General features: G+C 38.2%; 1 protein-coding gene across 1 annotated transcript; it reads left to right on the top strand.

The window, feature by feature from the left end:
- Positions 1-24750: 24750 nt before the first annotated feature.
- Positions 24751-25200, top strand: LOC149231238 (transcription factor IBH1-like 1; the record flags this gene model as incomplete). Its single annotated transcript, XM_089381579.1, has 1 exon — positions 24751-25200. A coding segment is annotated over one exon (450 nt), but the record flags the coding sequence as incomplete, so codon positions are not given.
- Positions 25201-25889: the final 689 nt, after the last annotated feature.

The raw sequence follows: 25889 nt of genomic DNA, 5'->3' as shown, positions 1-25889 counted from the left end.
AACTGCAAAGAAGGCTACCTGCGCTGGGCAAGTTTGGACATGTGGCACAGTCATTCCTCAAGGTGTCAATGCCCAGGAAGCTTCCAAAATGACACTTGGATCAAGGAATTCGACTGGTGATGAGTAAGAGGGTCTAGATCTCCAAGTGGAAGCAAGAACCTCCAAGTGGACTCAAGAACTGAAGAATAACTGAAGTGAGAGAGGACACTAGTCAGCTCTCAAGCTGACTCATCCTTTCTCCAAAAATCCTATATATAGATCTCTCTCATGAGGTCTGGGGAGGCTGGAATCTTGTGAATGTAAGGAGGTGCTTTTGGTTTGAGTTTAGAACTATTGGGTGATTTGCTTTGAAGGAGGTGAAGAGGAGATTTCTTTCTGCTGGGAAGGTGATGCTGGATTGGGCCTCTTATGGTTGTATCACTTCCTGAACTTTACTTCTTCCATTAATAAAGCATTTGAGGTTCTTCTATATGCATGTGTTTCAATGGTGTATTGTTATACTTGTGTATTTGATTTATTCTAATCCTTGAATCAAATATGAATGTATGCTTCTTATAGTTTCCCTCTCTTGCCATTTTACATGATCTTGGTGTAGCTGGGCCAGTGAAAGATCAAGGAGCTGGGAGCAGGCAGCAAGGAGAGAAGATTGCATCAACCATTAGCGAAAGACATCGGTTAGTGGATCTCTTTCTCCCCTAGTTTACTTTCATAAAGAAGAAATCTTAGATAGCTTTTCTTTGATTGTTGCTGAGGTACTATCACCCTTAGAGTGGGATAGGGTCATTCCACATTGGATACTTTTCCCAACAACAAATTGGCGACTCCACTGGGGATCGAACCCAGAATCTCTGGTTTCGCGAAAGCGGACTGATCATCTGCAGCATTTAAGAGAGATATTTCTACGTTGCCGACACTACAAGATAAGACTCAATCCGCACAAATGTGTGTTCTGCGTCGGTTCTGGTCGTTTACTTGGCTTTGTGGTCTCTAAGGATGGGATTCGTCTCGACCCTTGCAAGGTTCAGGCAATCATTAATTTGCCTCCACCTTCAAATTTGTTTCAGATTCAGAAACTCCAAGGGAAAGCAAACTTTTTGAGGAGGTTCATTCCAAATTACGCAGAACTTGCTAAAGGTTATACTCGTCTTTTGAAAAAGAATGTACCTTTCGTCTGTGACCAGGTGGCGCAAGCTTCCTTTGATGCTCTGAAAGATTGTCTAGTAAAAGCATCATTAATGTACGCCCCAGACTATCAAAGAGATTTTAACCTGTATCTGGCTGTAGCGGATACGACCATTGCGATGGTTTTATTTCAAGAAGTCAATGGAATTGAACATCCTATATATTATTTAAGTAAAAACTTAAATGATACAGAAAGTAAATATTCTTATGTTGAAAAACTAGCGCTTGCAGCTGTTCAAGCGATTCAAAGGTTTCGACATTATGTCCTCTTTCGGAAAACTACCATCTTGTCAGATTGCAACCCCATGACTTGTATACTGTCGCGACAGTTGCTGGGGGGCAAATATTCAAAATGGATAGCCATTCTTCAAGAGTTTGATCTGGAATTTGTAAAATCCAAATCAAAGAAAGCTCTAGTTTTCGCAGAATTATTATGCGATCTCCCATCATCGTCCAACGATGAAACATCAGAAGAGTCAATCGTGGACGAAAGTTTGTTTCTGATATCTACAAGCGATGAATGGTATGGAGATATCATAGTTTATCTCCAAACCCAAAAAATTCAGGCCAAACACCTCTCACTCCAAACAAAAACGTATACGATACCAAGCAAAAGACTACATGATCGTCGGTGATACACTCTACCGTCGTGGTATCGATACAGTTCTGAGGAGGTGCCTTACCCATGAGGAGGCCGAAAAAGCCCTGAATGAGTGTCATTCAGGCGCGTGTGGGGGGCATCAATCTGGATATGCAACAACACAAAAAATCTTGCGACCAGGATACTTCTGGCCAACCATGTTCAAAGATTGCATAACCGCAGTCAGAAGTTGCCATGCTTGTCAAATTTTTGATAGCAAAACCAGAAGACCACCCGCACCTTTACAGCCAATAGTTGTTGTTGGGCCCTTCGCCAAGTGGGGCATCGATTTCATGCAATGTAACCCCACCTCGACCGGGGGGCATGGGTATATTATAGTTGCTGTTGACTATTCTACCAAATGGGCCGAGGCGATGCCTACATTGGACAACACTGGTGAAACAACTGCCCTTTTCTTTTTTAATCATGTGGTCGCCAGGTTCGGCGTACCACAGGCTATAGTTACAGATCATGGATCGCATTTCCGCAATCACATGATGATCGAATTAGCTGCCAAGATAGGGCTATCTCACGACAGCTCTACCCCGTATTATCCGCAAGCCAATGGAAATCAACAAGGTCCTGAAGCGTATGTTGCAAAGGATGATCGGGGTTCATAAAAAAAGGTGGCACCTAATCCTGTACTCAGCCTTGTGGACTTACCAAACTTCGGTAAAGAATGCAACCGGGTTCACACCTTTTCAGCTGGTGTATGGCCTGGAGGCAGTCTTGCCAATCCAGTGCCAAATTTCGTCGCTTAAACTCGCAATTGATCTCCTCCCCGGAACATCAGAAGAAGAGGCTTGTTTCTTGGAATTAATCCAATTGGATGAAACCCGTCGTGACGCCGCTTTGGCTAATGAAGCCCATAAGAAACGAGTCAAGGCTCAGCTCGACAAAAATGTCAAACCCCGTGTCTTCTCAGAAGGTGATTTGGTCTTGCTTTATGACCAAGAATCTGATAAATTGGGAGCAGGTAAATTCAAGTCCTTATGGATGGGCCCCTATATTGCTAAAAGGGTGTTAGCAAAAGGAGCCTACGAGTTAATGGATTATGACGAAATTCCACTGGCGCAGCCACGTAACGGGCTATACCTCAAGCGTTACTATGCTTAAATAGTAACTTGCATGCTTTTGTTGTATTTTGTTTTCGCTAAAGTATTTGTTCTGGTCGAGTGATCCACCTTTTTCAGTTGTTGCAGATGTCGAACCTTCTGGAGACATGTTTTGGATATGCCGACGAAGCGAGTCGTAGTTCGCGGAACCTATGCTCCGCAGCCTGGGCCATTTTTGATCCAAGCGGCGAGTTAGTAAGTTTCAGAGGTGTGTGTATTGGGCAATCAAGGAATAACATCGCTGAGTATAGCACGTTGATAGAACTACTCTCTGATGCCATCACACGTGGCATATGCCGACTAATTGTCAGGCTAGACTCACAACTCGTAATACTACAACTCAATGGTATATATTCTGTTCGCAATCCAGCTATTTATCGCATGTTCCTAAGGGTTAAGATTTTGGAAAGACAATTTGATTCAATTCAATATCAACATATTTCCAGAAACTTAAACACATTAACTGACTCATTAGCAAATTATGTGTTAGATAGACATTTGCGACATCTATAAAAGAGACAAATCATCAATGATTGTACATATGGATCATATAACTCAACCACAATAAAACTCGAAAATCAAAATATATATAAGCCGTTTATAATGTTCTGTAACCAAGACAAAAATTGGTCGTATAACCTAAAACTCAAAAAGATGGTAGGGGGCACCCTAGCCTAGTGGTGCTCATGATAGCACGTCACGGCCTGTGCAATCATGCGCAAGAGACGAGTCCATCGTCTAGGCACACCAGTAGTGTGTCACTGCAGCTGTAAAGGTAACTCATCAATCCTCACATCGGGAATGCCGAGAGTAAGGCTCTCAACCTGCTCTTGCATAACTGTAAGGGTCTCAGTATCGTTAAGGTCGCGGAGAATAACTCTCCTAGCAGGCTCCATAGTCGGGGCAGCAACTGGCGGTCTTGGACGAACTGCTGGACGAACAGGACCAACATCCGCACGCACCCAAGAGTATGATTAAAAGTCTTGATAGAATAAAGCACAGAAACATTATGAATAAAAACAGTAAACAGTGATATGGTCAAAGAGTTTACCAATAGCGCCCCACTGTTCGCCATCCGGTAGCGCCAAATCCGGATCACCTCGGAAATCCATACCCACATATGGATACTCGGAAAAGACCATCTCCTGGCGCTCGAACCACCTGAAGAAGGCATCAGTGAATGTGATCTGAGGTTGACCAGCATGCCTAGACATGTGATCGACCCACCTTTGCATGCGTGGCTCGGTCGGAGAAGGCAAGTCGAGTATAATATACTGAGGCTGCATCAGTGGGATTTTCTCCAAGGGGAAGGCAGTCAGGATAGAACCAAATCCAAAGTTCTTCAACTTCCCGTCCTTTACCTTGGTCAACTAACTTTTCATCTGAACAAGTACCGCATCACACCAGTTGAATACTTTCGGTTGGAGACACTCCAAGGCGTGCTGCACATAAGATCTGTTGGCAACATGTAGAGCTGCGCTATCGGCCATCCTACCAATGGTATACAGAATGGACCTGAGAGACCTGTCAGTAATCTCACGGATAACAACCTTGCCGTCTCTGCTCGGCTGGGAACCTTCCCTGCAATACTGGTGGACATAATCTCTCACGGAGTCGGTCCCTCGGGCTGTACCTGACAAAGAAATGGGGGCACCTCGCCTTGACAATCTAGTCAAGAAGTAAATGTCCTCTATGGTCAAGGGGATGGATTTTCCCCTAATCTGGAATACTTGGTTAATAGGATCCCAAGCATCAAGCATATACTGCAGCAAAGTGATCTGTGCTCTCATGCTAGAGATACAGAAAAACTTCAGCAGGCCACAGTTCCGCAGCGCGTTCACCGTGACAGGGTCATGGAGGTCAATCATGTCCTCCTCTTCATGTTCTCGTTCTCGCCATGTAAGGGACATTTTGTTCAAATATCCCTGCAAGACAAGCAAGAGAAGGAGTAAGTTCCCGAATTTGACGAAAAACTGGCGAAAATTCATCAAAAAATGAGCTGAAAAATCAGTTTTCTGAGCCCAACGCAGGCAGAGAGTGTCCCACCTGCGTTGAAGGTCAGGCTGCCTTAAGGTAGCTTGACATTCAATGCAGGTTTCAAATGGGAAACCTGCGCTGAAGTTAGGGCGCCCTCGCAAAACCCCTGAGGCTCAGAAAAGCTGAAAAACAGGCACAGAACTGAAAAAGGGAACCATGAAAAGAAAGAGCTAGGGTTTAGCTCCTACCTGGTCCAGACGGCGCCGAAAATCGTCCGTAGAATCTCCCGGAATCAGCTGGTGAAAATCAAGGGGGAAGAGGCACCTCCAGAGCTCCAACAAACCAAATGCAAATGAAATGGTAAAATGAGAGGTAAAAACACTTTTTAATAGCTTTTTACGTAGTTCAAAGCAAAATATTAGGGTTTTCATCTCATGATTATGTATTTCTAACAAAGTTTGTTGCAGCAATTGAGAATGCAGTACTATCCTTGAAAAGAGAAAAGCTAGTAATGGTAAAAAATCAAAATTTGACCATATAATTCGAGCAGTTTTAGCATAAAGTTCATGCTCGTTAAAAAATAAACGCAAGATCCGAGCAGTTTTAACACGGTCTTCATGCTCGTTAAAAAATAAATAAAAGCAGTGAGCAATGTTTCCTCCAGAGTTTAAGCTCATTTTTAAATAAAAAATGAACCTATCCCGGTAAATAACCGTTGTGATCGTAAATTTATCAACCATAAAAAGCCTTGGTCGTGTTTTGCACCTGCCACCTCCACCGTCATTTGGCCAATCGTTCACCTCCATATGATTGTTTACCCATTTTGAGGAACAGCTGCGAAGAGTGATTTCACCTAGCCATCCTTGTGACACTGCCGTGATTGGAAAATTCCAACCTGTACCTGGAATCAGTTGCTATCCCTGTTTATCACTCGTTCCTCAAAAGACGAGTCTTCTTTGAGCTCTTTTCAACTGACTCGTAAAATATGAAAAGATTGCCGAGTTTTGGCCTTCTATCTCGTTAAAGGACCGGAAGAGCTATCCCTCCTCTAGATTTTAATCTTTTTGGACCTGAGGGATTATTGCACAAAAAGGTCGAGCGCTTGTTTTATTCGGCTCGTTAAAATTATCGAAAACTCATCCCTTCTGTATTGTTTTATACTTTTTCGGACTTAAGGGATTAGATGACGAAAAAGGAGTTTTGGAGTTAACTTTATGTACCTTTTCAGACTCTCTAAAAATGAAAAGGACCGAGTTTTCATTGTCGTTAGACTCGTTAAAATGATTAAATAGCGACAAACTTGTCTTTAGACGAGAACAAGTTTCCCTATCGCTAGGCTCGTTAAAACATAGCGATGGGCTTGCCCGAAGGGCAGGTTATAGAACAAGCATATGTTATCCTCCTCAAGCTTGAGAAAAATAAAGAGGTACTGGTTAGAAATGACTGGGGAAAATTTGGGAGAACCTCAAAGCTTTAATGGTAGCAAGTCGCTCTTGAACATGACACTTTTTCCTCCGTACCACATCGGGTTGGGTTGTTTTCATTCACCGGTCTCATCACCATGGTCTTGCCTAACCATCCACATTTGGGGTAATGCTACCGATCCATCGCATCAGTGTCGTTATATGTTCAAGAGATGTTGTTCAGAAAGAGTCAACCGTGTCCCATCCACTGCCATACATTATCCTTCATCCATCCATGACCGCCACCCTGAATCATATGTCACAGATTGTTTTCACCTCCATTAAAATCATTAGCTCCATTCCGTGTCACTGATGTGGGATTCATTAAGGCCCTCCTTTGATGGATCGCTTCTTGTCGACTTCAGCTCATTATCCAAGAAGTTGATCTAGGAACACCCCCCTCAGTACTTTGAAGCTTGCATGCCTCAATGGCAAGTTTCTCACTTCCGGCGACATGTATACATAAATGACCTTCGACCAGAAGATTTTGCGTGGTGTTCGACGCCAAGTCCTTTATTCACACCACGTGAATTGTACTGCAGTACCTTGAGGGTCATTATCATTATCGGTGATTCCTCTCGCGCTTGTTAACAGTTTACATCATTGACCGGTAATCAAGCGATGTCTTTCCATGTTCGACTTCAGCGCAATTCTCACATGGATCGACTTGTACTTAGAGTGAAGATCGAACGAGTTTGAAGACCCCGGATCTAGTTTCATCCATTCGGGCTGCGATATATATTCAGGAAATATAAAGACATTTGACATGTACATCATTGCAGCAGATGATCATCCTACTCAAAGGATGATAATTTCAGCAGAGAATTATCAGTCTACCATCAGACGATCGTCTGTTCTATGTACCAAAATGAATTTATAAAGCTGAGCATGGGAATGCCCGCCTCAGCTAGATCATGAAAGCAGAATGAATCATAATGTATTGTATTGTATTTTATTACAGGTCACCTCTCAGCGATTGAATGAACTCCGGACCCTCCTGATAAAGCATTTCACCCGATAAACGACCTCATACTTTAGGGGGCAACTGTTATAGACATTTTTGTGCCTTACGGCATGAAGCATGAAATGTCCATAATCTAAGGGATCCAAAGTCCCTAAACATGTTGTTCCTACCCCTAGAGGAACAAGGTCAGCAAACCACAGCACTGAATAAAAGTTCTCCACCTGAAAACACTCAAAAACAGGGCAATTCTGGATCATGTCAACTGCTCCACTGAGCATCTGCGCTGAATGTCAACTTCTCCACTGTCTACCTGCGTTGAATGTCAACTGCAAAGAAGGCTACCTGCGCTGGGCGAGTTTGGACATGTGGCACAGTCATTCCTCAAGGTGTCAATGCCCAGGAAGCTTCCAAAATGACACTTGGATCAAGGAATTCGACTGGTGATGAGTAAGAGGGTCTAGATCTCCAAGTGGAAGCAAGAACCTCCAAGTGGACTCAAGAACTGAAGAATAACTTAAGTGAGAGAGGAAACTAGTCAGCTCTCAAGCTGACTCATCCTTTCTCCAAAAATCCTATATATAGATCTCTCTCATGAGGTCTGGGGAGGCTGGAATCTTGTGAATGTAAGGAAGTGTTGTTGGTTTGAGTTTAGAACTATTGGGTGATTTGCTTTGAAGGAGGTGAAGAGGAGATTTCTTTCTGCTAGGAAGGTGATGCTGGATTGGGCCTCTTATGGTTGTATCACTTCCTGAACTTTACTTCTTCCATTAATAAAGCATTTGAGGTTCTTCTATATGCATGTGTTTCAATGGTGTATTGTTATACTTGTATATTTGATTTATTCTAATCCTTGAATCAATTATGAATGTATGCTTCTTGTAGTTTCCCTCTCTTGCCATTTTACAGGATCTTGGTGTAGCTGGGCCAGTGAAAGAGCAAGGAGTTGGGAGCAGGAAGCAAGGAGAGAAGATTGGATCAACCATTAGCGAAAGACATCGGTTAGTGGATCTCTTTCTCCCCTAGTTTACTCTCATAAAGAAGAAATCTTAGATAGCTTTGCTTTGATTGTTGCTGAGCTACTATCACCCTTAGAGTGGGATAGGGTCATTCCACATTGGATACTTTTCCCAACAACAACTATGGATGCTAGGCTGATCTTGCTTCCCATACACTGAAATGACGATGATGTCTGTGAGCATGGTAAAAAGGTCGCTGCACCACCAGCTCAATCGATCTGGTGCCTCTTGATCAGATCTCTCTCGTGACTAGCAGACACACCATGACTACAGATCACCACATCCACGATAGCATTCCATAGCTCCTCTTCAGGTGATCCATTTCAGTCTCTGCAACTCCTCCATAGATTCAACAACAAAGATTTCTTGCCCACGGATGATGGGAAAACTTAAAAAAAACTAAAGCAATGCAAATACACTCTTTTAGTTTTCCTTACCAAGGACTGGCCAAGCCCATGAGGGGCCAGGCCTCAGGGCTCTGATACCATGATAAACTTTGATATTGTCTATTTTTCATTAATCAAATGTAATTACATATATACATGCACACATAATCTATTGGTTGAGGAAATCTGTTAACCACACACCAAAATAGGAACAAGTAGATATAGCCAACTCCTATAGAATAGGAATTGACTCCTTACATAGAAAGCATCACAACTAGAGACAAGTAGGAATTAGATTTTCCAACACTCTAGTCCCTTGGTAGTCATTTTTACTTTTAATTGTGAGGACGATATATATCCCTTATATTTTTTAAAATATTTTAGTATTCAAAGAGAGAGAAATTCAAAGTAAAAAATTCAATTACTCTTAACTAGTGTGAAAATAATAATATGTAAAATTTAAAGGATATTAACTAGTCTAGATCAATCTTAACCTCAGATCTATGAAGGCCTAAGGGGATCAAATCTCTTTTTATAGTAAAAGAGGTTTGTATCTCAAGAGTAGACCCTTGGAAGATCTGGGGTTAAGATGGATCTCGGTTGGTATTAATATTAATCTCTTAATATCAATATTAGAGATCTGTAACATGTTATGATAACAAAATTAATATTTTCAAATATTGCAACTTTGACGTGGAAAATTATTTATGTCATTTAAGATTTTAATATATTCATATGATATGGTTGTTATTTTTAAAGATTTATTTTACAAATATTAATTTAAAAGACATATTAAAAAAATTTGGAGAAACATTTTCGATTCTTTGTGTTGAATTGTATTGTAGTTTTTATCTACATGGTTATTTTCATTTTTTTGGGGCAACATTATTTTTTTTATTATTTTATTGGAGATGACACATACTTACACATCACCTACATATTGGGTTTTAGAATTTACCTCTGCAATAATTAAATAAATTACATGTATGTGATAAGATTATTTAATCTCTAGCGTTAAGTAATATTAATGTGTATTTTCAAATCTAGTAATAACAGAAAGAACATTTAATCCATAATGAATGAATTAGATAATAATTGTATATATAGTTTTAAGAGATTAAAATATTTACTTTGGTCTTTAGAAATTGATATAGGCTTTAGGCTTGATTACTATTAGCTCTAAATATATTTTTAGGAAGTTGTAGGCTTAATTATTATTAATTCTAATATATAAATATATAAATATATGTATATAATATAAAAATATAAATATATTTATATGAATGTGTGTAGAGTCCTTAGGTTAGTTAAATAAATATTTAGATGAAAAGTTTTTAGTTTTGTCTTTAGGTTATATAAATATTATAGTATTAGGTTTATGATTTAAATATTAAAATACTAAAATTTATATTCTGGTTTTTAGATGTTATTACTTTAGGGTTTCAAGTTTTTTCTTTAAATTTTTTTTGATATTATTATCATTATATATATTAGTATCTAGGTAATTATATATATTTTTTCAAGATTATCTTAAAAAGTTATTAAATAAATAAGATTAATTTATTAAAAGCAAAATCAATAAATAAAATTAAAATTAAAATTAGTTTTCATCATTTATTTCCAGCCGACCTGTGCTTTGCCTCTATTATTCTGCCCTCATGAGTATTTATTTCCTCCCTCTGGCTCTTCTTTTTATCATCTTTCTCTTCATCTTTCTTTTTTCCCTGATGATGGATCCCATTTGGGATTCGAAACGTTGGTGTAAAAACTCCATTACTGTGGGTTCTCCGACCAGAAATTCAAATAACACAAACCACAGATCTCTGAAATCCAAGAACATTTAATGTGACCAATTGATTCGTAAATAAAAAATTTCAATGTTCATGTTATATAAAATATTTGAATGTCAACTATGTATATATTGTATATGGCTAAAAGAAACACACGCACACATTCATATATAAAGAAATTAAGAAAAATATGGTTAATATATGGTTATGTTTTTTGGCAAACATTTTTCAAATTTGGTAAATATTTGTTCTCAATGCAATTTTTAAGGAGTTAATGCAATATATATATATATATATATATATATATATATATATATATATATATATATATAAACAATTGAAAGGGATCAAATAGCTTGAGCTGCAAATCTTCTTTCAAGTTTTACACTTTAAAAGTGGCTTGCACCTCAAGGGATTGGATTATGCTTAGTAATTTCTAGATCAAATGTATAATAGTTTCTTGAAAAATTGTAGTATCGTTATTTGGAACACTCTCTCTTGCCCCCTTGTAGTATCTCAGGTTGTGGAAGGTGTTACTTCTCACATAACTCAACCTCGAAACTCTGTTATGAATATGGGGTTAACAAAAATAATTCTTTTCTATTTTTTGCAGATTTAATTTTTTATGCCAACATCATGTTTATATCATAGAGAGCTTTCAAATGATATAAATTTCATCTAAATCCAACTCATGGATTGACTTTATGTACTATTGAAGTTAAACAAATTATATAATACCATGTGGAATCCATGGTCAAACCGCCAAACAAACTTGAGTGGTTATTAATATAGATAATATCCAGTTTTAGAAACCTCCCCCTTGTTAATTCCTAATAAATAAGGTGTGCTTGGGGATGAAAAGAGACCTTTGATCAAACTAGTGCATTAGTCTGACCCACTAGTAATGGCACCTACTTAACCAAGGAACCGAAGCGGGGATTTCCATGGCAAACCCCCCCTCGCCCCACCCCTTATCTTAACCCATGGTTGACCAAGGGGGCCTCAGACTGATCATGACCTGTTAATTTGCACCCCTCGCAATCACAATGTTCAAAACATGGATTAAATATAGACATGTTCTTATATAGCTCCACGTGGTCCTTACTAGACCCTCATGGCATTTCCATCTCAATGTGGACTTGTAGGTCCACTCAACCCAACCTTTTTATGTTATGAGGAATTTTCACACTACATCTAGCTCTATAGAAATTTGGGGGTTCATGCGATTATCCAATATTGATGTGCCCTTGACTCTCAGATGTGTGGATCACTTAACTTCAATGAAGGAAAATTTGGTTGACTAGGAATTCGAGCTCTGCCAGTGCGTACACCATTGGTCAACTCCATATTACCAGATACATTTCACATAATCAAGGAAATACGAATTTTGGCTTGTGAATATGTACTAGCAACATTGGTCCTACCCGAGATTACAAATTATCAATAAATCTGGTCCATTTTGAATCTAGTCTATTTTCTAATTTCAATGCACCTTGTCCTTATGGATACTAGGATTAGTAGATACATCCACACATGAAATTGAAAATCAACCCTTCGTCGATATCTAGATACAAAGCATATTTACGAGGAACATCTAGCCTTAGATAAATTTTGATACATCAACACTTGGGTGGTGAAATAGTATCAAGCCTAGATAAAAAATACATAAAAAGGACTATCTAGCCCTAATAATTCTAGACTTCTACCAAGACTTGTAGAGAAGGAAACATAGGGAGATTTCACTAGGACTTCCTAAACCACCAATGCTCATGATAAGAAACTAAATCATGTGAGGCAATGGCCAATTCCTGAGTTCAAACAATCAGAGGTATTATGTTGTGTCCAAATGAGTCTAAAGGTACTAACAAAGCTTGAATCATCATAGATTATAAGAAAAAGAGAGAACTGGCTCTAAAGGAAAAAACAACACTAGTTTAAACATTCCCACTTGGATACCTATTGTAATTAGAAAACTTTATTCAGTGAGATAAAAAATTTCAATTCTTATCAAGAAGACATTCCAATTTCGCGCTTTTACAAGAATGCTACAAACTCAACTTTAATAGTGAATCTTAAAATGTATAATAATATGTATAAGCATAAAATTCAAAATTGTCTTTGAAATTCATAGACTAAGCATTCTTAGCATTAACCAAATGTTTAGGCAATCCTTAACATATAACATAGCTTGTATTTCCTAATCTCTAGAGAAGAATTAACAATACTAAATATTCATGCAGCCATAGACATACAAAGCAGCTTCAATCCTAATAAATGTAATTCTCTTAGGAACTTATTCATGATTCATATGGAACCATATATCTTCTTTCTATCACATCAAGCATAAATCATCATTCGTAAATCAAATATACATACATCATGATACTTAGATGAGTGAGTTGAATCATCTAGAAATTGTAGGGGCTTCTACTCTCTACCCAACCATAGGCTAGTTACAGTATAATCTTTCTTTCACTGGACCACCCCTCGAGCTAGATCTAGAGTGTAGGGGAATGCTTACACAAGCATAAGTTCACACCAATAGATAGGTTAAACCCTTAGGAGATGGGATCCATTGTACATGTGGTTTAACAATTATACAACAATCATCATAGTGACCCATTTACTCTCTGAGATTCAAATTCAAGGTAACACCTAAATTCAAGGAATAGACATGTTTCTTAGTCTCTTAGGGTTAAATCAAATGTGTAGGTGTTTTAGCAATAAATTGGAAGCCAATAAATCATTTCATAGAAACTAACAAGCACTTAGCGGTTTTATAACTAATAGAAAGCACCCATTAATTTCACATCCAACAACAAGAACCCATTAGGTAAGTACTTACCCATTAGATAAGTATTTGAAAATAAAATTGGCTGACACTAAGTGGTTTCACATACATGGATACCACTTAGTGGTTTAGTTTCAATCCTTAAACAACACACTAACAAAAACAAGCTCACATAGGGATTTGAGTGGCTTGAAATGCGTTCAAAGTAGTTAAAACCAAGATGTATGAAACCCATAATACCCTTTTTTACACACATATATTGGATTTCACCTGCGTCCATTTGTACAGTTGACATAGAGAACTACCTTGACTTATTGGTTATTTTTCCTTCATGGTTGTCTCCTCAATCCGTGATAGTGCAGAATGAGAATGGGCATGCTAATACCAATCCCTATTCTTAGTAATGAGTTATAAATGACATTAGGAACTTCGTTTCACCTCCAATCTTGTCACATTAAAAATATGTTAGTGAATAAATTTTATCAGTTGTGGTTTGTTCCAATATTTAGTTAGTAGGGTATGGATCTCCAAGTTGTGTAAGAAAAACAACCAATGTCCCTCGAAAATCTAATCAGTTGGTTGTCCCTTATTCGAACAAATTTAATTGATCTAAATTGATAATTAAAAATTGTTTTAAATAGAGTTTCAATCAACTATGGTTTCCCTTCTCTCGAGTCATAGTCGCATTTAATGTTACCAAAGAAAAAGAGAAAACAATGGATGTTACAAGCAATAGCAAAAAAAATTGAGCTTTATAGTTACCTCTTTTTACATCCTTTTACCTATTAAAATAAACTATGCAATGCCCTCATTTGATTAACATGCTCCCAAGTTTCTTCATTTAGTCCAAAGTGCATCCATTGCACCTCGACCTACAATAGTACGAGATTCTAAAGCACAATCTACCTCTAGTAAAAGATGCATAGTGGTTCTGATTTGATGTATCCCTGGGATTATACATGTATTTTAACAATTATTTTTTCTACCCCTCTTGTAAATGCCACTATGAGTTGTAATTCACGTAAATATAGTGGAAATATTACCAATGGCTGGGTTGGAGGAGTGGAAATGGATTTAGAGACTGAGGCAGAGGATTTTTTTTTGCTAACTGTAAACGTAAGACACTACATTTACTTCATAACTTATCTCATTGATGAATTTATGGCCCGACTGGTGTAAGAATTGAAGTGGTATATCATCTCTCTGAGTGAAGGATGAGCCCACGATATCCCTATTCTTGTGGCGTGTGTTGGTGTGGTCAACGCACAAGAGAAAGACATAAAGTAAAGGGGAGACCGATTGGAGAGAAAAGGAAAGGTCATGTACATAGAGAATGTGAGAGGGGTCGCAATAGGAAGGCACAACAAATTCAAAACGTAAAGAATGTAGACCATGGGAGTGGTAGAGGACTGGGACCTACAAGGGATAAATGACATTCCCTATCTAGTGTTATGTTATTAGGACAACATTACAAGTGACTTGTGGAGGCCTGTTGTGTGTCCCTATGATTGGTTGGCAGGTCAAGCTTCAGTGGAGGGTTGAATCACTCAGTTCTTTCTCATTGAGCTACTAAAACACTGTGGCACTTGTTGGAATGCTCATAAACCGTTTGGCAAGACGAGATACCTTAGTTCTTGCTAGAAAGGGGATGATAAACCACCTATGTCGTCGAATAGTAAGTTTATAAAGCACACGGGTAGTGCACTGTCGACTCACAATTAAACAATTTTAGCATATGATTTTTAGAAAGAAACAAAGAAATTTCTAAATGTCGTTATAGAATAGCGAGGGCAGTATGCATAACCAAACTCTGATGTTAAATTCTTTCCACGAAAAATTCGTATGGCATAGTTTCATCAAGCATAATAAAATATGTTCCTTCTCTTGATCAACGTACACATGATTATTGTAAGTAAAAATTAACTTGGATACACTAATTATATTTAAGCTAGAGATGGGGGTGAGTTGTAGCTGGAGATGTTGGTGCTGTTGGATATGGTGTAGCTTGTGCTAGTGTAGTTTGTGTGGGTGTTGTCTAGATTGTTACTGCATGTAACCGTTGGAGATAGTGGTCTTTGTGGGTGGTTTGTGCAGACATTTTTTTAGTTTGGATTTCATGCCCGTGGTAGGAGAGTCAAAGATAATTGTGTTCTATTTTATATTGGGGTTAGTCTCGAAAGTGAATCAATCAATAAACAATAAGGTTTCAGTGGATTTCAATTTTTGAGAGTGAAACTCTTAGACTATGATACTTCTTCATCTACCCTTTCTGGAATGTGTTTAATGCAATCTTTGATGTTATAAATAATATCATATTTGAAGCAATAACAATCAAGGCGAGCATTAGTGAGGGATGTTGGCGTTGTTGGATATGGTGTAGATTGAGTTGGTGAAATTAATGTGGATGCTCCGCAGAATGTACTTGGATGTAACTAGTGGAGACAATGGCATTTTTGGTTAGCTCATGAAGATGCTTTTATAGCTTCGCTTCTATATTCCCACAGTAGGAGGGTCAAAAATATTGGTGTTTGTTTTTATATTCGGCATATAATATTGTTGAAGCTAGTTCAATGTGGGAGGAGTATGGGGTTGCAGGACACTAGTTACTAGTGGATCTTCCCCTTATTCATCAATGCAGTTTTGTTGACTCTGCCTTTGGCTCTTTTCAATTGGTGGGTGGTGTTATGCACTTGACCTACAAGAATAACATAATGCCAAAAACACAAAACAATATTTCTAGAAACATAGAAATATCATATGAACTGAGATGAGATTCAAAGATATCTTATTATTAAGACACATAATACAATGTTCACTTGCTTCTTTGTATGGGAAACCTCTAAGAGAGTAAAGCTCAAATACAATAAAATTTGATGCCTCTTCCCTTGCTATCTAAGACTATTTATAGCTTTATGAAAAACCCTAACTGCTAGTGGTCCCTTGCATAATATGCGTTAACCACTTTATTTTATAACTATGGCCCATTTATAACTAATTGTGGTCCCTTTTATAGAATGTGGGTCAACCACTTACAGTTAGTATTAATGTGGATAACCAATTACGGGATTTATTGATTCAAGTAACTAGCTATGCCTCTGACAATGCCCCTTGGGAATATTATATAAATAAAGGGGTTAGGAAATTTGTCCTTGATAGTAGGCTTGTTAAGTGCTTGTAAGTCATTCACAATATTTCTTTAAATCATGACTGTTGGAGATGAATAATGGTTGGTGTTGTGACGAATAACACTCGCTTTGAGGAGTAATTTAATTATTTTTTGCAAAAGGATATCGATAGGGCATACATTTGGTGGTTGGGTACCTAGGAGCAAATGGATGTTATGATCATATTCACCCCTAGAGGGTGGGAGCTCCTTAGCTTTGTAAAGACCTACTAGTGGTGATACAATACCTATTGCATATCAGGATGAATGTTAGGAGGAGTGTAGTCAATAGCATGGATGACATTAGATTGTGATATTATCCCATGATGACCATTTTTTAAAATGTTCTCCATTTGATGTGAGTTAATAATAGTAGGATCACTTTCCTAGAGTCCCAGTAGTGTATGAGTGTGTTAGTTCTATTTAGAGTTCAAATATAACCCCTCGAAGTCAATTTTGGTGGGTCCTAGTGTGCAGAGGCATTCAATAGTAAGGAAAATGTCACAACTTCCCATTTCAATGGAAAACATGCGGGTTTTGAGGTGATAATTCCCATTTTGAAGTTTTATATTTTGACAACTTCTTTCACATTTCATTCTCCCCCCATTAGTGATAAACACTTGTGTTATCACTCCAAAATTTCTTCAAAGTTGTCAAAAAAAGAAATAATAGAGGTAACCACTAACCATTTTTGGAGATTAGGACCTAGCCTTCCTAATCTCAAAGAGGGATCTCTCTTTATGATTTAACTTTGTCTTAGTTAATTAATTAGAGGCTAGTTATGCTTGTACTTGGTTTTTTGATTTGAAATTGGGTCGTGGGATCACTTACTTAGATGAAAAGGGATTGTATTCAACCATTGGGCTATGGGGTCAAATGTTAGACAAACAAGACTGGATTAAGTTCTAAAAATAGTGTCTAGTAGGCAAGATAGAGGAGTTACTATAGATCTTAAAGACTTGAAGATGAATGGTTTCCAATTGGTTCTAGGGAGAAACTAAGGGTTCCCTAGGCCGGATCATGAAGAGAAGTGAAAGAGGTCAATTGGGATGGGAGAGCAATTAAGGGTTCTCAAATCTGGGTATTAGAGAAAAACATATAAATGACTAACTGTGCAAAATAGAGTGTACTTAAACAAATTATGAGTGATATTTCCAGTTAATTCATTAAAATTTTGAAACCAATTAAGTTTATGAAATACATAAGAGGGTAACAAAATGAGACAAAGAAGATACTTCACTACAAAGCTCATCTCATGAATCCTCTAGTGCAATCTTTTTATTACTTGCTCCAGTCTCTTGAATTGAAAGTTGGTACAATCACCCTTAGGTTTAAGATCAAAATAACTCTACAAATGTATAGCAATCCACCCTCAATACATTGAAATATGAAGTACTTATACAAAAGAAATTTAAGAAATATGTCTCCCTCTCGTCCATCCTCATTGAAAAATAGCTTGCTTTTAAGTGCCAAGACTCTGCTTGTATTCTGGGTCTCATACACACTTTTGATTTTTGTCCAGATGTCCGCGGACATTTTACAGTCTCTGATGTGCGCAATAACATTGTCTTTCACAGACATCTTCAACAAGACTTTGGCCTTGTTCTCTCGTTTTTCCGAATCTTGCTCCTGTTGCCCTCCATTCAGCTTCTGCTCATCACCCGTAACTATGGACCAAGCATTCGCACCCTCGAGCAAGGTCTGGACCTTAAACTTCCAATTTGTGAAGTTAGATCCATTAAGTTTACCAGACTCGTTAAGGTAAGATTCCATCGTATTACTCATTCTGAATCTACCCAACAAAAAAAAAAAAAAAATACCTGTCAGATCGATCTGTCACCTCTGCCACCGATCTACAGTGTCTGGCAATCCCGCTCCAACGAGCAAATTCGGCGTCTCCAATATAGCCGAAGATCCAATCTGATAAAAAATTGATCCGATCTGCCTCTCCCGGATAGATCTGCAACTTCGTCGATCTACACCCCTTGCAAACCGCCAAACGAAGTTGAGGCTTCCCGCAGATCCCCTTGAAGGAAGATTGGCGCGTCCTCAATCAGCGAGCGAAAAATCCTCTTTGTGTTGGAAAAATCCTCTTTGTGTTCCGCGCCAATTGGACGTTCTTGCGCTCTGGCACGATTTCCTCCTTAAATTCCGCGCCAATTGGACGTTCTGGCGCTCTGGCGTGATTAATCCCAACAAATCCGCGCTAATTCCCCCTCCTCCCACTTCTGTCAGCACAAAAAGTGTGCCAATATCCTCTCCGCTGAGAAAAAAAAATATTTGAATCCGAGCGAGGTGTTCTGCAGTCCACCTGCTCAATTGAGCACAGAGCTCTTGTGTACACGCGGCCACAAAGGCACTTCAAGCCACTGAGGCAATTCAGCCACACACACAATCTAGCTACAAAGGCACTTCAGCCACAAGGTGACAAAAATGAGGCTCACCCAATCTGAGCTCTGATACCAAGATAAAATGTGAACATAATTGAAAAGAAAGAGATGTAGCTCTCAGGTGTGGCCTGCACCTGGAGACTACATTCACCAAAACAGAGAGATCACTCTGGTACACTCTATTCTTCATCAATGAAAGATTACACCATTAAATACAATACTAGGAATTAGGAAGTTGCACCCAAACCCCTAAACTTTAGGAACTAATTCTAAACTAGGGAGAACGTTAAAACAATGTAACCATTTTCTCCATTAATACAAAATAATATTAATTATTTTTAACTTTTCTTTCGAGAGATTAGGCCATGGAGGCCAAAGCCTCTAACGAGAACAACTTCTTTTAGGGAACTCGGGTCATCAAAGCTAGTTGGTTTTTTTGATGATGCCTCCTTAGAAGGGGTATGTGGATGTGGAGGATATATTTTTATGAAGCTTGGCCAGTCTTATTAGTTCAATGGGTTTGGTGGCGCCAAAATAAATAGCACAGTAAAATGATAACTCTTTGGGGTGTGTGTTTTGAGGTGCCATAACTGGCTAGAAATTGAAGAGCTTGTGATCACTGGGGATTCCAAATCTGTTATTGAATGGCCTTAAGGGCATTTCAATTTTGGGCCTCTTTTATTTTCCACTAGATGTAACACTTCAAGGCCATGTCTGAGTCCTTTAGACACATTTACTTTACACATTTTCCGAGAGCAGAACACTGTGGCTGATCCCCTCTCCAAAAAGGATGGATCAATTTTGCCGGACGTTGTATGCTTCGAATATTTTGTTGACGGGTCTCTCGGCAGCTCTGGGTGTTTTGTTTTCTGGAGAGTTGGATCCTTCATTCACAGCTTTGGAAGCCAAGCATCGAGTATGTCTTCGGTTTTGGCATATTCTGATTTTGTTTGTTTCTGTGGCATCAAGGCTTGACTACAATTTTGCTTGTACTTTTTGTATTACTTTTTTAGTTTCGATTTAGGTAGTAATTAAGTGATTCTCTTTTTTTTTCTTCCAGTATCTGTTTGGGGAGTTTCTTCGGCCATCTGCCTGGTGAAGTACTCTCTATCTTCTGAGTGTTTCTCCTGATCAATCCAACATTAAATTTTGGAATATGCAGAAAATTGAAAATGTAATCATCTTTTATTTTAATGAAAGATAATGTAACTATCTTTTATTTTAATGAAAGATAGTCGGCTTTTATCCATGAAAACGAAGCAAAAAAAACCATAAAACATTATAACAGCTCATTCCTCCATTATAAGAACCAACCAAAACTGAAAACAATCTTGACGGCGCTTGCAGAGAACAATAACATAGCACGCGTGTGATCAAAATATTGCGCCAAATCCTTAGAGTTGATAGGAAAACTCTATACGAAGAAGAAAACTATGAGCGCACATGGCTAGGGGAGGTTGGAAGAATTGAAATCCATACGGCGGCATCTGCTGATACTACCGAATAAAGAAAGTGCCATGACAACTGGATTTGTCACTGTGGCTTAACTAGTAGGCTCGTACACATCCATGCCTGAAGAGGTAAAATAGCTACGATGTTCCGCACTTTGTGGACCTCTCATTCGTTGAACCTTTAGCGCACCATGTTTACATAGGATATGAGTTGGATTTGCGAGAGATACTCTCCACATTCCAAAGTCGGTGCACTGGAATTTGTATCTCGCAAATGTCCCCTCGTCCTTACAAAGTTTCATGTTACTGTGCTGTCGTGGAGGAACGTGGCAGAAAAGATCGAGAATCAAATAAGAATCGACCGGCACCGTGGTCCTAGTCTAGCACGTGGGTCGTTAGACTTTTGTAAATTGAGATTTAACTATTGAGATTTATGCATATACTGAACTGGTCCGTATCATGTTTATGAGGTTGCATGAGGGTAGTGCTTCCAAAGGGTACTGCTTTACATATGAGAATTTCACAACCTTATTCTCATATCATTGCCTAAGAGATTCGTTTGATCTCGGACATGTGTAAGACACTAAGAATAGTATAAGAGCTGTACAAATTAAACTGCTGCAGTTAAAGCAGATAGAAATAAATTTATAATAAGTATGGTTAAAATTCAAAAAATTATATCATTCACATCATTAATGTTATAGGTTAAAAAAACAATATCTTATTTCACATGATATTCTTGTGTATGGTTTTTTTTGTGTATTAATGAATTTAATTAAATTGGAAAAAAATATGATTAATTTGAAGATAAAGTTTAATTTTTCATTATAGGTTAAAAAAACAATATCTTATTCACATGATATTCTTGTGTATGTTTTTTTTTGTGTATTAATGAATTTAATTAAATTGGAAAAAAATATAATTAATTTGAAGATAAAGTTTAATTTTTCATTTGTGTGTACTAGTAAAAATATTATAGAATATTTTATAGAGAACTAATTAATAATAATTATTAATTAAATTAAAATTTTGGAAAACATATTTCAAAATAGATATATCTGCAGGTCTAATTACACCAAATTATATATACTATATTTTATTGTTCAATATATAAAAAGTTTCATTTCAAAAATTGTTATTTTACAATGTAGTTACAACTTGGTGCTAGAATCTATTTATAGGAGACTTGAACAAACTATCTCATTATTCATGTAACATTAAATAATATGAACTTGTTTTTTTTTTCTAAGCAACACTACCTACTTTTGTATTAATATTTACAGCTGAAACTTTACATTCCAGATTTCTCGCTGCCCATGTCCATTTGTGGCTCCATGGGCAGCTGTGACATAGTCCAAAAACCAATTACACCTCGTAATGTATCCAGTTTTAACCAGTGCAACCACCAACAAAAAGTCCCTAAACATCTCTGTAAAACCCACGCAGGGGTAGAGTTTGCCAATTGGATTACTCAGACATCTACAGGGCATGTGGTTATGGCCCAAAACAAAAAAGCTACTATCCATATCAGAAGAGAAAACAAGTAACAGCAGTAGACACATGAGACCCAGTAACATCATTGAACAGAAAACACTAGAAAGACACAAGACAACAGGAGAGATAACAGAACCGTCCACGATCCCACACGCGTCCAGGCAGAATGCGGGAGAGCCACCTGGGCCTAGTCCTCGGTCGCATCTTCCTCCGGCTCGTCCTCTGGCTCAGCCTCACGAATCCAAGCCCATCCATGTCCCTCTGGTAAGCCGTCCATGAAGGCTGGCAATTCAGGTTCGCGCATATGGCTGGATGGGTGGTGGTGCTCCCGCGATGCAGTGCCCCTTGAGCTTGAAGCCTCATCCTGTGGCCGCTTACCTTTGTCAACAACCCGACATTCTTCCGCCAGAGCCTGTGGCAATCTTCCTTCTTGCTCCAGGGGAATTCCCCCCTCGTTGTCGAAGGGATTTTCCATTGCAGGTGGCTGAGGCAAGCCATCCTCATTCTCCTCAGGGATCCTGGTGAATAACACAGATATGTGGGCATTAATACCCAAATTTTCTCTGGAATTGCCCAGTGTGAAAATGACCGAGCCAAACGCAGGTAGCCTTGGCTCGCCATTGTTGGACCCTCCAGCTTCCACAAATTGGCTAGCCTGCACAGGAGGAGCTCCCACACGTCGATGGCAGTAACAGCAGCAGCAGTGGTGATGTGAATCAGCTGCAGGCCCGCGAGAGGATCTGGCTCGCCCTGAACCTCTGCCTCTTCGACATGGCATTCTTTCCCGCACCATTCTTCCAGTAACTTCTTCCTCAGACAGAGTTCCCTTCCAATTCGGCTCCGGGTAGCACACAAATGAACGCAGGCAAGAACCAGGGAGGACCAGCAGTCGGCCAGCCTCCCCCAAATCAACAATAACCCCGTAATTCTCAGAATTCTGAGCATGAATACCATCGCTTTGGGTATCAACTGCCCCCAAATCGCAATTCTTATCGTCCCCCTCATTCTTTCGAAGTTCTCCCGCATTGAATGTGGCCATCAACCTCAGCTATGGTCCCTGCGCCTTCATTAAGGCTGGTATGCTGCATTGCTTGGCGAAGGGAGGTGGCGGCGAGGAGCCTTAAAGAGCTCCGTCCGTCGCGAGTCCTATCGGCCGTGGCAAGTGGCTCTTCCTGGCTATGCGAGGTGGCACCCGCATCCGGGGAAATAATATGAACTTGTTAAGTGAGCTACTACATGGATTTATGCATAAGAGATTTAAAGAAAATGATCTATCCATCTTTACATAATATAGATCTATCTCAAATACTCATCCAACATGAGCAACGACCCATCAAATTTCTGTGCAAACTTATTTTAGAGTGCAAAAAAATAATGTGTATTTTTTCAGTGTTTGACTTGTATTCTTAAATGTTATATATTTTTAAGTATACATCAATATAAATTCATGTTAAAATATTTTATTCTTAACTTACATTGGATATTTTATTATATACAACATCAAAATATTTTATTTTAACATTTTTTTTCTATATACACTTGTATAGGAAGTTCATAATAAGATAAATTAGTTAACATAGATCTTCAAATAATTGATTTAAATAACTTATTAAAATATTTTTGAAAAGTATTTAAAGTTTAATCATCTTACTCACATATTTTTTTTACCTCTAATTGCTTTACATGAAATTGTATTAGGTCATATGGACAACTAAATAAACATAAATAGAATATTTTTTTATTGTAGTCTATATTGTTTTTTCTATTTAGAGAATAGTTTATTTTTATTTTAAGAGGTACTTTACATGAAATTATATTAGGTCATATGGACAACTAAATAAACATGCATAGCATATTTTTTTTATTGTAATCTATATTGCTTTTTCTATTTAGAGAATAGTTTATTTTTATTTGAAGAGGGACATGTCCAAATTGAGCACATACATACTTACATCTCCTTCATATTGGGTTGGAGAATGAGCTTCTTGACTCAATGATACAATTTTTCCAAGTGAATTGCCTTAATAATGAGCCTCTTGGCTTAATAATATAAATTTTCCAAATGACTTACCTTAACTACCCAAATATCTTATAATTTTAAATTAATTTTTATTGATTAATATTTTTTATAAATATAAGAAAATTGCATATTTTAACTATTAAAAATTTTGATTCTTCTAATATTTTAGTTCTTTTGATAAAATTATTAATGTATAAATGAATTTAGTGTTAAAACTTATTACTCTAAAAAAATCCTTTCTCAATTTGGAGAAAATTTGATAGGAAAGGGGCTTCAATAAGGACCAAAAAAAAATGAGACAATCTAACTGCTACTTTTCTGTTCAACTTATGCCATAACATTTTTTTATCTCGATTGTGATTTCTATTTTATTTATTTAAAATACGTTTAAAATAATATGAACATAACTGCACGAATAAAATGTAATGCACTAGAATTTTGTAGGTTAGAGAGGTGGAACTTATGGTTTAAGAAATATATCTATATAACATAAAAAAATAACACAGACATACTCTGGTAAAAATTATACTGAGATATAGATTATGGATAGAGTTGAGGCTATAATCTTTGCAAAATTTTTGAATCTTTCTGCAAGAGATTGTCGTAGATTTTCTTGCCATATTCGAAACTTCAGTTTAAAAACCTTTCCCTTCAATATTAATGACATGATTTTTAGAAGATTTGTGACAAGAAATCCATCACTTCAGCCCCACATTCATGGCATATTTATCATATACATCCATGGTATATCGTCATGGGTGTGCATATTAATAATCATATCTGTTAATCTTCTGGCTTGTGATGTACTGCATACGGGATCTGTGTAGGAAAAGGAGCGGAAGCCCATTATATGATTGCAATGGAATGGAAGAGCACGAACATGTCTAAGGTTCGAGTTTACTTGACGTATCCGGAAGAGGCGGTACGGCTTACCGCAGCGCAAGCGAGCCATTCAATTCGGAGCCGACATGTGCTTGACGCACACTGCCAGCAAAGGTTCTGCTTGGTCTCGAGCTCTGACCCTCCGCCTCACAAACAGGAAAAAGCCGAACGAATCTTTCGTTGGCCGAGTTCGTAGCATAAAGCGGGCGAAGAGGATCAGATTGGCTTCACTCAAATCTAAATGTTGTAAGAAAGCTGATATTGAAATATATGGCCATTATCATGGAGCCGTTGACGTGAGACTAGGGACTCTGCGAAGCCTAGTTCCCGTTGGCGGGAATATGGGGATTGATACCCTTTTCAAAGAAACAGCTGACTACATCATGAATCTTGAAATGCAAGTGCACGCCCTGGAAACCCTAGCAGAATTTTACACCAACAGTTCTGCAGGTATTGTGGACAGCAGCAGGGACTAGAGGGATGAGCTTGTCGTGCTATGTTAATACGCAGATTACGCGCATCTATATATGTACTTTCACGCTATGAGGTGAATCTGGAAGCAGAAAATAATGCGTTTCTCTATTTTCAATATTGTGTCGTTCTCTGTTTTGATGTGAATTTGTGTTAGGCACTTAATGGGTTTTCCTGTGTCTAAATTACATTCGTGGTTAGGATTTAGATTTCAGACTGTTCAACGAGCCTTAGCATTCACACGTGGTGACTTGCCAAGGTCGTTGGAGGATTATCTGAAGCGTCTGTTGGTTGATCTTCGTCACCTGTCACCTGCCGGAACCTTGAGTAGAGGGTGATTCCTATTTCCACCACAGTTTTTTAATTAATGTCCCTGACATGCGGGGTGATAGGGAAATATAATGTGCCCCATCATGTTTGGAGGAGAAAAAAAAACAGCCAGCCTTATATTTCCCTATCGCCCCCAATTAAAAAACTGTGATGAAAATAGGAATGCCTGATTAGAGAAGCCAGTAATAAATTGTGTACAACAAAAAGCAGATCTGTCCCTTGCCGTGACCTCCTGAGGCGCATCTCCAGCCAAAGTATTGAGACTAAGGTGCACTTTGGAGCTGTAGTATCAGTACTCTTTAATGCCAGACAGTTGAGTTTAGCAGAGCTGATACGGTGATACCAACGATTTGTCACATCGATT

This window comes from Pinus tabuliformis, chromosome J, assembly GCF_031772625.1.
Source record: "Pinus tabuliformis cultivar Carrire ecotype Pingquan chromosome J, CPIR1, whole genome shotgun sequence".
NCBI lineage: Eukaryota > Viridiplantae > Streptophyta > Pinopsida > Pinales > Pinaceae > Pinus > Pinus tabuliformis.
Note: the sequence above shows the minus strand (reverse complement) of the source record. Positions and strands in the feature narration are given on the sequence as shown.